Source organism: Cicer arietinum, chromosome 5 (genome assembly GCF_000331145.2).
Source record: "Cicer arietinum cultivar CDC Frontier isolate Library 1 chromosome 5, Cicar.CDCFrontier_v2.0, whole genome shotgun sequence".
Lineage (NCBI taxonomy): Eukaryota > Viridiplantae > Streptophyta > Magnoliopsida > Fabales > Fabaceae > Cicer > Cicer arietinum.
Genome location: NC_021164.2, coordinates 52,172,885 through 52,190,502, shown reverse-complemented (window position 1 = coordinate 52,190,502; position 17,618 = coordinate 52,172,885). Strand labels below are relative to the sequence as shown.

Here is a 17,618-nt window from a genome sequence, read left to right as displayed (position 1 = left end):
GGACTTATGGAAAGTGATTGGATTGGAAGAAAGGGTCTGATTCTCTTGATGCACTTGGTGGCTCTTATTAATTTTGAATTTAGTCTACATAAAATAAAAAATTTAGTTTAAATTTATGTAAAATATAAATATTTTTATTTTAGTCTCTAATATCTAACACTGTTAGTTTTTAAAAGTTGAATAATTAATTATTTTCAATTTGAATATACAATTAGTTTCTACATAATGTAAAAAAATTGGTTTCAGTCCTTGTTTTAGTACCTACAAAATACAATTTTTTTTTGAGCAACACAATATATAGTTGTAAGCCTAATCCAAATGCACTATATTCATTTTACCAAAAAGCAGCACCAAAATATTGCACCATTATATAGCATAAATTTTACCAAAATATTGAAGAGTTACAAACCAATATTACACCCAAATGTCATTACAAAAACATAAATATTCAGTTGTGTCGTCCATTTGAAATTCTTGAAATGACTCGATCTTCTCTAAAAAGATGGTGATTGTTGAGCAATTGGTCGATAAGATAAAACTCTCCTCGTGGAAGTGATCTTAGGCAAGACATTCGATTATTCCTACACCTTCTATGAATGGGAGGTGGAACCTCTTCTTTGTTTGGGCCAAATGAGGGATGTAGGGTTTTTGGGACCGATGAGTGCTTGGTTCGTTGGTTCTCTGATTTTTGTTGCTATTCTCAATTGTTCTGCATCCATCTCTCTTTGGCATTTTGGCTCGAATGGTGTTGTCAGGTTGGTGGCGTCTCTCCTAGGTCCTTTCCCTCCATTTGTGTTTTTGGTTCGTTGGATTCTGATTATTGTGTTATTTACTTTATATTATTTTTTCTTTTCTACTTTTGTGTACTTCCTATAATAGTGTATTTTGGTTTTTAATATATTAACTTTTCCATGTAAAAAATATTTTTTCACATAATAATAAGTGAAAAAAAATAAAGTTTGGTATAATATTGTTGAAGTTTTTAATATAAAGGAGTGAGCTAAAGGTATTAGGCTTTTAAAAGATAGTGGTGACAATAAGTTACACTTATTTTAATATAAAGGAGTATATTACTATACTAAAACATTTGATGCTAAATATGAAAAATAATTCAATGATATATTATTTATTTAAAAAGTTCAAATGTTTTTTTCATTGAGCTTTGATTTTTAATATTTCTTATCCATAATTTAATTGTTTTAGAGACAAAATACAAGAAAGAATATTGAGCGAATAGAAAATGAGAAAAATATATTTTCTTTTATCAATTTTTACTCAGGACTCCATCTTTTATTAAAACATATATTTGTTCTTTAATATTTTTGTAAAATGTATATGATAAAAATGGATAATTTTATTTGATAGACGGAGTGGTATAAATTTGAAATACACATACGCAACTACGAGATTTATAGTTTGAATTCAAGACATAATGTCAACTTAATAATATCAATATTTACTATTTGAGTTATGACTTACAAATAAAATGAATAAAAATGAACAAAATTTTAATGAGAGCTAAACAATATTTAATCATTTCTTCGATTACATGGCCCTCATATAACATACAAACAATTAGATTTATCTTTAATAAAATACACTTTGACATTTGATTAGGGATTAAATAAGTTTTTAGTTATTTCAAAATTTCATTCTTATTATTTGTAAAAAATCACAATTTTTAGTCTCAATAAAATTATTATGCAAGCAATTTTATTAATCATATTTACCATATTATAAAAAGTTTTTTTAGTAATCATATTTACCATATTATAAAAAGTTTTTTTTTTTTAAATAAGTTTCAAATTCGATTTCTAGGTTCATTTTTTCATTATTTTTATAATGTTTAAAAAATTCATATTTAATTTATTCCAAACTAAAAAATTCTAAATTTTTGTAGATAATTTTTTTATAATGTTCTTAACATGTTTGTACAAAATCGTTCAAAAATATATGTTGATATTTCAAAAAGAACCAAAAATACTTGCATGATAATTTTGCAAAGACAAACTAAAAAAACGATATTTTTACATAAACACAAACTAAAAATTTGACATTTTATATGCACTAAAAACTTATTTAACTATTTAATTAATGATATCTTAAAGTTTAATTAGACTAGATAGTTCTGACTTGTTAGTTTATCTAAAGATAAATTAAATTGTTTATTTCAAAAGTTAAAATAAAATAAATCTATATAGAGTAATATCTCATACCAAAAATTTCAAAATGACCATGTTCTAAACTACATATATTTAGTTTAACTTATGTGTTTCTTTGTGTGATTTGAAAGTTTTTGCAGCATTATTGTGTTGGTGATCTTGATACAACATTTATTTAGGTTTTTTAGTCCAAAATTATTCATTTAAATAATTCTTTTTGTCTATTTTATCTAAATAAATGACTTTAAAACATATATTTAGTTTAACTTATGTGTTTCTTTGTGTGATTTGAAAGTTTTTGCAGCATTATTGTGTTGGTGATCTTGATACAACATTATTTTTATGGAATTAGTATAATTTAAATCACGTCTCGTTTTGTCTCAGATTAGTAGTTAGAGATTTATATATTTAGTTGAGTTTTAAACATTTTTAAAAATTTGACCATGATCAGAAAACAAAATAAAAAAATGAAACCGCTTTGCCCTTGAATATCAGATACCAGTTAAAGTCGCACTGATCACAACTCAGCCGGAGTTGGTCGTCTTCCGCCACCAACGGCCAGAAACTTCGTCCATCATTTTCCTTTCGGATTTTCCTTCTCCTCTCCGCACCGCATTGACAACATAGAAGGTTTGAGGATTAAATCATAACCATTAGATTCTTACTGATTATTAGAATTTCAAATTTCAATTCTTCATATATGATTCTGTAATCACGATTTACCCCTAACCAACCCTTTTATTTGATATATAATATCCCCTTATACGCTCATTTCTATACATATCTATATCTATATGTATTTATTATTTTGTTATTTTGTAGTTTAGGTTTTGAGTAGTTAGGGTTTGGGTTGAAAACAAGGAAGGAACATGGCATCTTCGGATGATGAATCTGATACGCAGCCACTGTCTGTGTCAAATTACCATTTCGAAGATGACAAAGACGCACCTGTATCTTTTTCCGTTTTACCGATTCGATGGAGCGAGTCTGAGAGTGTCGGCTGCAAGAAAGGTAAGGTGTTTCTTCATGGTAACGCGGATAATGGTTTGCAGAAAATTTTCATGCAAGTCATAGCATGGAGGTTTGATCTTTCCAATGTGAAGCCTGAGATATCAGTGCTATCAAAAGATGGGAGATGGATCAAACTTCAAAAGCCAAGGAAGAGTTATGAGGATACTATAAGGACTATTTTAATAACGGTTTACTTCTTGCATTATTTGAAAAAGAATCCCGACCCATCTGCTAGATCGGTGTGGGATAGCTTGAGTAAGAATAAGGAGTTTAGGTAATTTTTGTAGTTCTTGATTTCTTTCGATCTTGATCGTTGTTGAAGTACATATAATTGATTAATGGTTTTTTTTTTACATATTGTTTTTTGCAGCTATTATGAGGTAAAGCCTTCGCTAAATGATTTGTCAAACCATATGGGTTTAATGGGGGAAGCTGCTACAAGGGATGCTGTCTTAGCAAAGTCCAAGGTACAAACCTTTTCTAATGCATTGTGTTGTGGTGGTGATCTTGGAAATTAGCATTTGATATTTCTTTCCTTTGAAGCATCCTTTTAGGATTTATTGATTAAAAATATGGTTTGAAATTATACTTGTATATTTTTGTATTACGTTAAATTAATTGCTTTGGAATTGAAACTTATGTCATACATTAAACATTGTTTCCTTGTATGATAGCTGATGAAAGACTAAGAGGGTTTAATTAAACATGTTTGCAAATCATCTGTGGATGTTTTTTGGCATACCTTTTTTGTTTAAGGAAGAAGAATTAAGTTTTATCAAACACCTTTTGACGAATTTGGGTAAAAGATTTAGGAAGAGGTAACGTGGGATTACATTTTTGAAGTGGATTTTAAATGTTTTGGCATTTTAAATGAAGTGGTTTTCTGTTATGAACCTTTAGATGGGTTCGAGTCACAAGTCTAGATGCGGTAGAATATTTCTTTCGACCTATGGTGAAAGCAAGAAGCAGACTTGTCCTCGACAGAGCCTCTTCTAGGCTAACACAGATTTTCCTAAAAATGATTTGTTGCTTATTTATTCCAATACTAATCTTCCTTTTAAAGGCCACAGATACTGAATAGATAGCAGTCAAACTACTAATGATATGATAAGGAATCTGTTAAGCAGAATCTTATTAAGATAAAGAAAAAGAAATTAAAATCAAAACTAGTAGTGATAAGGATTCTGTTATGCATCATCCTAAATAAAGAAATTTAATAAAATAATCCTTAGCAGTGCCAGTAATTCAAAATTTAAGCTGGTGCCTAATTTTATTTTTGGAGCTACATCCCAATGTCCCATATAATTTTCATCTGATATTCAGCTAGATGAGATGTGTGATTTCAAATACTTTCTATAACATCGTGCACTGTTATGTGGTGGTAGTTGAATTATCTCTCTGTTTATCTTACAGTCCCTATTTTCCTTCTATGTCTGTCTACTTTCTGCTCATTTAGGTTCATTTAGTTATGTAATATTGTTAGGTTTACATTTACCTTCTCTCTTTAGGTTTGTTATAAGGATAAAGTTATCCACTGACTTGTCCTTTTGCTGTCTAATAAAATTGAAGTGTTGATTTCTTTTAAATTAATATTTCATTTATTTTCATTTTAAGAAAAAACTTTTAATTTATTTTCTGTCTTCTTCACATTTGTGTCTTGCTTTAATGACAGTTAAATTAATTGATTTCGACAGCTTTTGCTCACTGTTCTGGAAGATAAGGATAGGATGAAGATTAAGAAACTTTCTGAAGAGGTTTGTCAGATATTTAGTTTTCCTTGATGAATATTTTTCTCTAATATATATTTTTTCTCTGCTTCCTTTAATGTCATATATGTTGTTTTGATATTTTTCAAAAGCATAGTTTATGATTCCAGGAAGTTAAAGAGCTAGCACGGCCCGGGTTTATAATTGATGATACTGACAATGGTACAATTGATGAAACTGTTGAAGAGTCAGATGAAGAGGACGAGTTATTTGATTCTGTTTGTTCCATTTGTGACAATGGTGGTGAACTTTTGTGGTATGCTTTTTTGGTTTTTGTGTGTGTGTGTGTGTGGGTTAGTTATATTTGATTTGGTTTCTCTCTCCTGTATATTTATGTTACCGTGCACAACTTCTCAAGAGTATTGGAGATAATATTGCTTGTCTTTCTCTTTCAGAATAGTAGTTGATCCTTTCTTTTTCAAAATGTGTTATAAAATGATAAACGCAGTTGTGATGGAAAGTGCATGAGGTCATTTCATGCTAATGAGGAGGATGGTGAGGAATCTTCTTGTGTCTCTCTTGGTTTTAGCCGGAAGGAAGTTCAGGTAAACTAATTTTATTTTCTCTTTAATTCTTTTATTTGCCTTCTTCCAATTTTTTTTCATTGTATGATACATATATATTTGATTGCTTGTGATTTTTAATTTTTGCAGGATATCCAAAATTTCTATTGTAAGAATTGTGAATATAATCAACACCAGTGTTTTGCATGTGGCGTACTAGGCTGTTCTGATAAATTTACTGGTGCTGAGGTATAATTATATGTAAAAAAATGGGCTGCTCTTTGTTTATGACTTAGTTTATATATATTTTCTTCTAGCTGTATGAAGCGCCACCCAGTCCTTGGTAGCCTGTCTGATATAAATATATTTTTATTGCTATTTATCTGCATATTTCACTCTGCTCCCGCTTCTATGAAATATATTGATGTTAATAGTGCCTTTTTTGTAAACATGAATCTCAAGAAAGGTTCTAGAATATAAATGGACCTGATGGTGGGCCAGAATGGAAATTCCTGGTCTGGCCCAATTGTCAGCCTATTCTCTTGACCTGTGCTATATTATGTTTGGAAGAAAGACATTTGCATGCACCTACTATTTATAAAAAATATTTCTTATAAAAGAATATGATTTTGCAATTGATTTCATTATATACCCATGTTTCATTTCTGTATACCTCAGCCTCAGGCCAGGAGGGCTGGACATCAATTTGTTTGCTTAGGTCTTAGGATCCCCGGGAAAGATTGCAGCTTTGTTTTGCACTTATGCATGTGACACCAATTTTCTGACCAGTCCAAGGCTTCCCATGGTCAAATGAATATTGCAATTTTGACTATTTCTTCGGAGTGTAGTATGTCTTAACACTAATGTTTTGAACTTGTGCACTGGTTGTGCTCGCTTACAAACGAAGCAACATGTTGAGACGCAATTCCATCCTTTCACTTCAGTCGTGCATTCCTAGGAACCACTGTTATTGATTGTGTTGCTTCTTGTTTAGCATATAGGCTTGTTCATTTTTAACAGTTGATTTTCTTGCTTTATTGTCTGTTTTGATTTTGATTGATAAGAGAGAAATAGGAAAACCATACCCAATGTGTTTCAGGTCATGTATGTGCATATATATATAAATATATATAATAAAATAGGCTAGCAATTTAATGCAGTATTGAATAGTTCTTAAGGCTTAAAATCCTTATGCACACTAAGGACCTAATTCAGTACTCTTAACATCCTCCATAAAGTAAGAATTATAGATGTTAAAACACGCTCAATTGTTTCCAAAGATCATTTCTTTATTTCCATCCAGTGCTTTTGTGAGTATGTTAGTTATCAGTTGTCTAGTTTTGACACTGTAGATTTAAGTCCTTTCTGGTTTTTATGTCAAATGCAATGTCAATTGACTTATATGTGCTTTGTTCCTTCATGAAATAACGGGATTTATAGTGAATGGCAGCTTGGCTGTCACACTACAACTTCATGGGAAAGAAAAACTTTGAACTCAAGCTCATCAAGTAAATGATACACCCATAACGTTCAGAAGAATTTTGGGCCTTTGCTCAATATTCTGATTATGCACCTAACCTTGATTCTTTGCTTTGTTTCTTACCTAGAGATCAAGTTAGTTCCAATTTCCATGGAGCATGCAATACGATGTTGATTTCTGATTTATAGGATAGGCAGCAGCAGTGATATCAAATGGTGGTCATGGAAGAAAGGGGTGGTGGGATTTCTACTATATTCCATGAACAATTTACACGTGATGGTGGCCAAAAAATAGTGGATTTTGGCCTTTCTGCCATTGACAAGACTGATAGGCAGCCCAATCTACATTTGAATAACCTTCCACTTTGCAACACCCATTATCTTTTTTAAACATTTCATCCCAGTAAGAATACATAGATGACATGATTGACCCTCAATTGGATTGGGAAAGATATGCTTGAATGTGCCATAGTAAGGTACTAAGGTAGTTAAGTTCGCCGACTAGTTTCTTATACCTCTTGACTGTAAGCATCCGTCACGAGCAGTAAGTTTCACATTTGGAGTGACTGGAGTATCATAGGGCCTAGTTCACAACATATTAACATTGGATCAAGGATGCATTTGAATAACCTTCCACTTTGCAACACCTATTATATTTTTTAAACATTTCATTCCAATAAGAATACATAGATGACATGATTGACCCTCAATTGGATTGGGAAAGATATTGTGAATGTGTCATAGTAAGGGAGTTAAGTTCCAACTAGTTTCGTATACCTCTTGACTGTAAGTATCTGTCATGTGCAGTAAGTTTCACATTTGGAATGATTGGAGTATCATAGGGCCTAGTTCCCAGCATATTAACATTGGTCATTGGATCAAGGATGCTTTTCTGTTAAGACTGGAAAATGCTCTTTTTTGCTTCTGCTTACTTGAATTTTTGGTAAATACTTTATGGGCTTTAGGTCCTTTGTACGAAATTTGGTTCTATGGAAGCTTGAGTTTTAAAATGCTCGACGTGCGTCTTCCAATTATCCCTATGTCATGTACATAAGACAACCACGAGAATGCACACTCCCTTAGATTGTTAGAAAAAGATAGAGTGATCATGACAACTGCTCCTTTTAAAGCCTTTATCAAACACTGTGTACGTTAAGGTGAGTCAAATGTGATGTTGAATAATCTGATTTTGTAAAATTGATTTGGTTAAAATTGAGTTTGAAGTGAAGTAATTTTTGTTTGAATATATTTACTCCTAAACAAGTTTGATGTTAAATCAGTATAAATTTTTCAAACCTAACACAAATGTTACATATTATCTCATCTAGTCAATCATAGATTTGGAGACAATCAATTCTGATTTAAAATAACCAAACATGCAAGAATTACGTTAAGAATAAAATCACTTTTCAGATCCCCTACCTTGCATGCAAACATGCACTACTTCAGTTAGCTCCCAAACAAGCCCAAAAGGATATTTTCAATCCATTCAAAGATTGCTGCCGTTTATAGCTTCTTTTTTATGGGACTAAAAGTCGTTTGAATTTCTCCTTCAGGTCTTCAAATGTGCTTCTGCAACCTGTGGTTTCTTCTATCATCCACAATGTGTTGCTAAGTTACTTCACCGGGTGGTTGAGAGTGTTCCGATGGAACTAGCAAGAAATATATCTAAGGGGGAACCTTTCACTTGTCCTGCTCACTATTGCTGTATTTGTAAAGAAATGGAAAACAGGCAAGAGCATGAGTTGCAATTTGCTGTTTGTAGGCGTTGTCCCAAGTCATATCATCGCAAATGTTTGCCAAGGTTATTTTACCCTTTTTGCCTGTGTTTCTAGTATTCATATAATGATTCTATTTGATTGTGTCTGGAAGGATGATTCTCAATTCGCTTTTATCAGAAAGATTGCTTTTGAAGACATAGTGGATGAAAACATTGTAACAAGGGCTTGGGAAGATCTTTTACCAAACAATCGCATTCTTATTTATTGCTTGTAAGTGTTATAGTATGGAGATATTTTTGTTCTCCAAATTTTACCTTGTTAACATCTAGTAATATCTTTTTCCATTCTTTGAACTAGAAAGCATGAGATAGATGATGAACTTGGAACTCCAATAAGAGATCATATAAAATTCCCCAATGTTAAAGGTACTGTTCGAGAAATTAATACTGAGGAGAAGATAAAGCCTTCAACCAAAGAAGTTATATCAAACAAGAACAATGGTAATTTACCTATCAAAAGAACTAGTGCTAAGTTGTCTGATAAAATGTCCTACGGAAAAGTTGGCATAAAAAATTCTGGAAAGATTTCTGGATCCAATATCCCTAGAAAGAAAGCAAATGAAGCACCAAGAAGGTATTTGAATGAAAATAAGAGGTCAGTTTCAAAGGAAACTGAAAGGTCTGACTATGAGGAAAATCAGCTCTCACTGGGTGTGCAACTATATGATCTCTACCAGAAGGGTTCTGAGCAAGTTAATTCTGGTAATCAGGTCGATAATGTAGCTGATAACACCCTGTCTATTCAGCGTACTAAAAAGCTGAGCAGTGCAGCACCCCAATTAGACGCAGATTCAGAGAGGAGGTGAATCTTTCTTATCTTAATTGCTTATTTTTGTGCTGTTACTGTCGATGGTTCTTTTCCTTTGGTCTTTTTCTAGTGGTTAGAACAGTGCTAGAATGAAATTCTGTTGGATTCTTGTTTGGAACTCAAAAGCTGTCCTTATATTATGGTAAAATTCTTAAGATGCTTTCTTCTGATGTAGATTATTGGCTTTGTTTAAAGAAGCTACATCATCGGTTACTCTGGAGAATGTCATAAAAGAACATAAATTTGCTTCTACTCATACTCACTCGCTGAAAAATGTTGTGGAGAAGACTATTACAGCAGGGAAGTTAGAAGGGTCAGTTGAGGTGCATATCTTCCTATTTTTATCGCATTATAGTGTTATACTGTTGAGTTTGTTTTACGTTTATGTCTTCTGTCTTGTGCATATATAGGCTGTTCGAACAGCTATAAGGATGCTGGAGGACGGACACAGCATTCGGGAAGCAGAAGCTGTTTGTGGTCCCAATGTTCTGAACCAGATATTCAAGTGGAAGGTACTTAACTGTTTTTTAAAAATTAATTTAGGGACTTTGTTAAGTGTCTAATCTTCAGATCTCTCTAGTATGTCTTACAAAATGATTTTCTTTCATTGTTTTCTTCCTTAACTAGAGTTTTCAATCCTTGATAGAATTGCTATAGCAGGGTTGTCACTATACTAAATAGGCTTAAATAATTTTTTAGTCCCTATAAAATTTCAACATTTTGTTTTTATTCCCTATAAAAAATTTCTTAACCTTATATTCCCCTAAAGTTTTCTGTTTTAATTTTTGGTCTTTGCTTGTAAGATAACTAATGTGTATCTTTCGAATATTTGAATGATCTTTTGCATGTTTATGACATTATAAATATTTCCCTTAACAAAAATTTAGAATTTTTTAACAAGAGATGAATTAAATTTGAATTTTTATCATCTGTTTCTGAAAAATTCTAAATTTTTGTGGAGGAGATTCTTATAATGTTCTTAACGTGCATGTAAAATATCATTAAAAAATTTAAAGGGTGAACATTAGTTTGATTTAAAAGCAGGGATAAAAAAATGAAAACATAATTTTTTTTGGGTAATGTTAAAGAAATTTTTTATAGTGACTAAAAACAAAATGTTGCAATTTTGTAGAGACTAAAAACTTATTTAACTCTACTAATATTATAGACGCCCAAAACTAAAACATGGTCCTAACTCTTAACCGTAACAATTGTCAACAACTAAAAAAGTCAAACAGTTATGTTATCACAACTTTAATGTGTGAATTATTGCAGGACAAGTTGAAAGTATATCTTGCACCTGTTTTATATGGGAATCGCTACACATCTTATGGTCGCCATTTTACACAAGTGGAAAAGCTGGAAGGGGTATTTAATTCAGACATTATCATTTCAATTATTTCATCAGATTTCTATACTCTTGATATCTTTTCCTTATTGTAACTGTTCACTTCTTTCTATGTCATCGGGTATTGTTGTGTTGAGAAGATTCAAAGTTTAGTTTTAGGGCCCATTTGTTACAGCTTTTTTTAGAGAATAACCACTTGTTAAAAAAAATCACTTTTACTGATGAGTTTTCATCTCTTTGTTAAATACTTTTTAAAATAATAAGAATCTGGAAGAATAATCTAAAAACTACTTCAAATGAGAAGCTATTTTGAGAAGCTTCTTATAAAAATCATTTATGAAATGTCTATAACATAATCTCTAAATTATTGAATACCTAAATCATTTTTTTAATAATCTAAATTGATAACAAACGGGCCCTCAGTGCTCTCCTTTTTCATTAAAGAGTATTGGTAATCCAGGTAGCCCTTGAATATGTACTGTAGATTTCTAGGCGAGGTAGGGTAGGTATCATGAATAAGTAGAAATAGTTAAGCCGATGCTGTGGTAAAGGAAAGCATGTTTACAGTAATTATGATGCTTTTGGCTTTTGTTATGCTTTGACATTTGTTGGTTATTAGTCCCGAAGTTTTAATTATTAGATTGGGACTGGTTCAGATCCAGTTTAGACATGGTTGTGTTAAAAAGTTGACCCAAAAACCTATTCTCAATTAAGAACCCAAGAATGAATTTTGACCCATATGGATGAACTTAGGCTTTACATGTAGATGTCTTATTTAGCTTAACAATGACCTATATAAATTTTTTTTATTATTGAAAGAGCTTAGGAAATGACATTATCTGACCTTAATAGGTTGAAGTCAGGTTATTTGTCTTATGCCCAAAGTTATTGCAATTAAATATTAGTTTAAAAGAGGTTATCTTGTGCAAGGTTTTTCTAAGGTGTTTAACATTGCTATAACCACGGGATCACAGCATGTGTATCTTTTAAACTTTATTTTAACAATAATAGTATTTTGCATAAGAAATAGGTTCATATTAATAATACAGTTAAAAATGTAGCTGTCCTGGAGTCTGTTATTGATTTGGAATGTTATTCGGAGAGTGATTGATTATGTTCACCAAACCTGATGACCAACTTTTTGTTGTTGGATTTTGTCTGGGCTGTCTCATTATAATCCATCAATTGCTACTAAAAAATTAGTTGACATTTGCAGATTGTGGATAAACTCCATTGGTATGTTCAGAATGGTGATACGGTAAATACTGATATTGACCTACAATTTTTGTCTTAACATTTTTCTGTGATTGAGAATTTTAATTGTCCCATGTCCTTGTGTATTTTCATTCTCTGCCATTTCTGTACAATAATCATTCAACTTTTCCTTATGAAATTATGATATACTACTGATGTCTGGTGGATCACCATCCTGAACATTGTTAATCTACTTCTAAATTTGAATGTTGATTGCCTGACTGGGGATAGTTATGGTCAGATTGTGGACTTCTGTTGTGGTGCTAATGATTTTAGCACTCTCATGAAGAAAAAGCTTGAAGAGATGGGGAAGAGATGCTCGTACAAAAACTTTGATTTACTTCCAACAAAGGTGAATATACTTTTACAAGCTGTTTTCACTCTGATTTTTGAAATTCAATTTTTTGCTTGTTACCATGTTACCTGTGATGTCCTATTTGTGGTCCATATTTATTGGAAAAAATTCAATTTCCACATTGAAAAGAGAAAGGCTTGCAAAGAGTTAATAATTTATAAAGAGAGGCACCTCTAACATTACAAAGATCCAAAATCCATACTTAATAACCAAAATCCAACCTCAAAATCAAATTTTGATAATAATAAAAATCAAGTTATAATATTAATTGTAATCAACAAAACAGAGCAAGAATGGATCAGAACGATGCTGAACGAAGTAAGAACAAAATGAAAACGACAGAGCAAGAACAATGGCGACAAAGAAAGAACGAAACATTGGAAGAACGAAAACAGTTTCTCCTTTTAACGATATTGAACCAACCCCTTTGTCGGTTTATAATAATAAAAAATTAGGGCTTAAGTGGGTGCGAAATTACTTAGATACCCTTAATGAAGAATTAAAAAAATTAAAAAACCCTGTGTTTTTGAAAAAGCCCTAAAGCGGGTTCGATAATAGGTCGAGCTGGGATAGCGGATTGCGATTACGGTGTGATTCGCAGCTGGGATCGCCGCTACCGTCGAACACGTTTTTCCAGCTGGTGGCGTTGCAGGCAGCCAGTCCCCCCACCACATCGGGATAGCGGGATCGTGCTGATTGGTCGGGATTGACAACATAGATTGCGATAATGGTTTCAGTGAGAGATGCAACATGAGAGACACAAGTACGACATGTTTTATTTTAAAAAGATGATCTCTGATACTCTGTTGGCGCCCACACGTGTGAAGGCGTATCACGTCGTTTCGGCGCATTGATAAGTGTCGTAGTACACACTCATGATTTTTGCATATCAGTGCATCAGAGGAGCCTATTGATTCGGCTACTCACCAAATTATCCATCAACACAACAAGCTCAATGGTGCTAGGTGTGAGGGGATGTATTGAGAAAAATTAAAATCCTACATTGAAAAGATATGAGTCTAAAAAGAGTTTATAAAGAGAGACATCCCTCACCTTAGAAGCCGATTTTGTAAGAGGAGTTAGATCCAATATACATAGAAACCTAATAATATTAATTCTTCACATCTCATTAGATCTTACCATTCAGAATCAGTTTAAATGGTAAATGCATATGATTTTGTAAGATTGAATAGTAGTTTGTTGTTGTGCTGTTTCATTTAAAGTTTAAATGAGAAAAGTTCTTGGAAATAGTTTTGGGGTTTAAATAAATGTTTCGTTATAATGAATAGGCTGTATGAAATTTCTTCTCTCCATTGTAAAGTAACAGGCTTAAGAAGAATTACATGGTTTTCAGGCTTTTTCTTATGTTATGAGCGTGATGATTTTTATGTGATGTTTTCAACTAATTTTCATGAATGATGAAGAATGCAGACTAATGGACTATGTTAAGGATTTTAGTCTATGGTTATCCTGTTATTTTTCTTTACCTATTTACCAGGATGCTGTTTTGATTTGTTTACAGAATGATTTTAATTTTGAGATGAGAGATTGGATGACTGTCCAGCGAAAGGAGTTGCCTTCTGGATCACGTTTGGTAAGAATTTGTCAATTGCATGGTTGCGAATTGCGATGGGCATACGTAAAATCCCAGATTGCCAATTCATAAATTTTTTATTTCATTATTTTTATTGTCTGCTTCTTTAACAGATCATGGGCCTCAATCCCCCCTTTGGGGTTAAAGCAGCTTTGGCTAACAAGTTTATAGACAAGGCTTTAGAGTTTGAGCCTAAGCTCCTGATTCTTATAGTACCACCGGAGACACAGAGGTAGTGTCCTTTTCACTGTCTTTTTTGTTTTCAAGGACAAGAGACTTAAATGGTCTTTCTCTCCACCCAAGCCTACCAAGCCCACCCGAGAGTTGTCACTTGGTTTTTTGGGAGAAAGAGTTCATTTTTCTTCCTGTTTTTCATGTTCGCTTTCTTATTATGTAGGCTGGATAAAAAACGGTCTCCATATAATCTTGTCTGGGAGGATGAGAGGTTTCTATCAGGCAAGGTAAGATAATTTTAAGTTATATTTTGATTGTCACCCGCTCTTTTGTGTACTGACTGCTGTCTTTACGTTTTCTTGTTCCTGTCTTGTTTCTCCCCAGTCGTTTTATCTACCTGGATCAGTTGATGCTAATGACAAGCAAATGGAGCAATGGAATGTAAAGCCACCCCCACTCTACCTTTGGAGTCGTCCAGACTGGGCTGATAAACATAAGCAAATAGCCCAGGAGCATGGTCACTTGTTCAGACAGCCCGACGTATCGAAAGTGGTAAGCATTGATAAGGAGAAATCACCATCAAGTCATACTATGGATGAAGACTATGTTGATGATATCATGCTGGACCGTATGCTGGATCGTGATTTCTTGAAGTCAAATAACAATGAAGATTACCCATTTATGGAAAGCAAGCTGAAAGGCATGTCTAGTGGAAACGTTGATCGAGAGAGTCAAGAGAGACAGGAGTATTTGGTGACTAAGGTTGAGAACACCTCATGGAAAAGGAAAGAAAATGATGGTAGAGGACCAGCTGTAATCTCACCAGCTAAGAGGCAAGATATTAGTGAAATTCACAAGGGAGTGCGGCACCATGGTACCTCCAGTCCACTTGATGTTGAGGGATATCAGCCAGATATTGATATGTTGATATCTCCAGATAGAGATGCTGGTGATATTGAGTATACGTCTCTGGAACCTCACTCTTCTGCTGGTGGTGATGGCTATAGGCATGTGGAGCCTCTCCCTTCCTCACTGATGGAATTTGGAGAAGCCTATGATGCACCCCAAAGTTGGCCAAATGTTAGTGACCCCCTTCCTGATTACAGGTTGAAGGATTTACAGGAACACAATAGCAGACTTCTGGGAGACAGCGCAGGCAACCTTAGATATAGACCCTATCCCAGGGAGGATGATAGTTACCTGAGGGAATTAGAGACAAGGAAACAGGTTCACCCTCACGGGCTTCAGCCTCCCGAATCTATGAGTAGTTATCTCTCTGGTCATGATCCTGCTTATAACCAAATAGGATCTACCTATTCAGTACTTGGTTCAGGATCTGAATTGTCTTACATGACGAGTACACCAGCTATGCAACGATATGCACCTCGTCTCGATGACTTAAACCATGTTAGGACAAATTCTTTGGGACCTGAGCGTCCTATAGTTGGTGGAAGTGACGCCTTTGAACGTAGTATACCCCAACCCGGATATGGAAATGTGCAGCCAGGTTTTGCAGCTGGTCCTCCCCAGTTGTATCCACGCCATAATTCTTCAAACTGGTCCAGGGATTAATTCTAATGTCCACTTTTTAGGTGTTATCCTTTCTTCTGGATAAAGATGTAATATTCTGTACATATATGATGTTAGGAATATTTGATTGTGCCCTCTTACATCCTTAGGCTTTACATGATACTCTTCTATCTACCTCTTTCATGAAGAGCACTTTTTGTTGTCGCCGGGATTGTTTTTGGCCCCCTTTGGGCAGTGACTGTGTAATCATTAGATAATGTATGTGACCCTATAGCTGAAAGATCTGCTGTTCTATTAGATTGTTTTTATCATGTACTAAAATTTCACATAATCTTGCCACCCGAAATTTATGTGATTATATTTCAAGAGTCTTTAATTCAAGTATTGATAAATTCTGACATGTCCTATTTATTTGATGCTTATGAGGAAAATAATAGGGATCATTATGAAATTTAACATGAAATTTAAGAAAATATTTTATAAATATATTTGAGTAGTTTGGTTTTCACCTTTAATTATGAAACTTTGATTTACTTGTGTTCAAATATTTGTATAGATCCTGTGAAGCTGAGCTGCAGTTGTAGGGGTAGCAACTCAAACATGTCAAACAATAAACCCAACAATTGCAAAAATAACAGAACAATTAAAGTAGGAAGAATGTGAATAAATCTATATACTATTAATGTAGGAAGGATGCGAATAAATCTATATACTATTAATGATGAAGAGGAATAGTATAAGAGAATCTCTCAAACTACCTATAGAGCTAAGCTTCACTTAGAAGAATATCTCATGCTGGTGTAATAGAAAAATAATTTCAATCATTAAAATTCTCTCTCCTTAGAAATGCTCCTTTTATAACAAGGAGCATATCCTCTCATTAGCTACTTAATTTTTTTTTCTAACACGTCATTACTCTTTTTGGACCTTTGGTACACTTTCTAACTCTTGTTTACCTATAATACTTACAAAAAAAAAATAACTTTATTTTTTGGTTTTTATTTATACTGCATAAAAATACTTTTTCACTTATAAAAAATTCATTTTTAAATAATTCAAGAGATAAAATAACCAAATTAACTTTTGTAATATTTCTTATGATCACTATTATAAATAAAAAAAGTTTTAAATTTGAGTCACCATTATAAAAAAAAATATTATATTTTGACTTATGTTTGACCATTTGTTTGTGGGTGGTATCCGTTGGAGGCAGGTTGATTTTATATTTAGAGTTTTAATGTTAACATAAGTATTTTATGAGAACAATATATTTGACTTCACATATTTTTATTTTTGAAGACAATTTAAAATAATATTTGAATCAAATTTTTAATTGAATAAATTTTTTGACCAAGTTGAAAAAAGATATGATCAACATCTTATCTACAAGAAGATATGAATTATTTACAAGAAGATTTAATTAACATTTATTACAAAAATATATGAATTATTTACAAGAAGATTTGATCAAAATTTATCATAAGAAGATATGAATTATTTACAAGAAAAAACACTCACAAGAAGATATATTTATTATATGTAACGATATAATTCAGATTTTAACAAAAGGACAAAATACTGAATTAGATTTAGTCATATTCCTAACTGTGAAAGTTCAAGAATTGGTCCAACACTATGTTCCCACCCAGATCAAAGCAAGCAATAATAAGAATGAAGTTTCATATGAAGAATTTGCAAAAGCAATCTTAACAAAATACGAATAGGATCAATTTAAAAAATTTACAAACTCAATCTTAACAAAATACGAACAATATCAATCTGAACAAAATACGAACATAATCAATCTAGAAGAACTGCTCATATTGGATTGAGAAACAAAGAATTGACTAAAGA

At 32.6% G+C, this 17,618-nt stretch overlaps 1 protein-coding gene across 4 annotated transcripts; it reads left to right on the top strand.

The window, feature by feature from the left end:
• The first annotated feature begins 2,488 nt into the window (after positions 1–2,488).
• On the top strand, positions 2,489–16,061 carry LOC101504069 (protein ENHANCED DOWNY MILDEW 2). Of its 4 annotated transcripts, none has more exons than XM_004500064.4 (19): positions 2,490–2,792; positions 2,990–3,447; positions 3,544–3,640; positions 4,868–4,927; positions 5,050–5,195; positions 5,388–5,484; positions 5,593–5,691; positions 8,478–8,725; positions 8,820–8,912; positions 9,000–9,503; positions 9,685–9,832; positions 9,920–10,021; positions 10,785–10,877; positions 12,074–12,115; positions 12,353–12,463; positions 13,989–14,060; positions 14,174–14,292; positions 14,458–14,521; positions 14,619–16,061. In XM_004500064.4, the coding sequence occupies exons 2-19, from the start codon at positions 3,032–3,034 to the stop codon at positions 15,804–15,806; spliced, it is 3,699 nt and encodes a 1,232-aa protein (XP_004500121.1). In that variant the 5' UTR covers positions 2,490–2,792; positions 2,990–3,031; the 3' UTR covers positions 15,807–16,061. The 4 variants fall into 4 exon arrangements, with proteins under 4 accessions (XP_073225073.1, XP_004500121.1, XP_004500122.1 ...); XM_004500065.4 differs by having other exon boundaries at positions 2,985–3,447; XM_073368972.1 differs by lacking the exon at positions 12,074–12,115 and having other exon boundaries at positions 2,489–2,792.
• Positions 16,062–17,618: the final 1,557 nt, after the last annotated feature.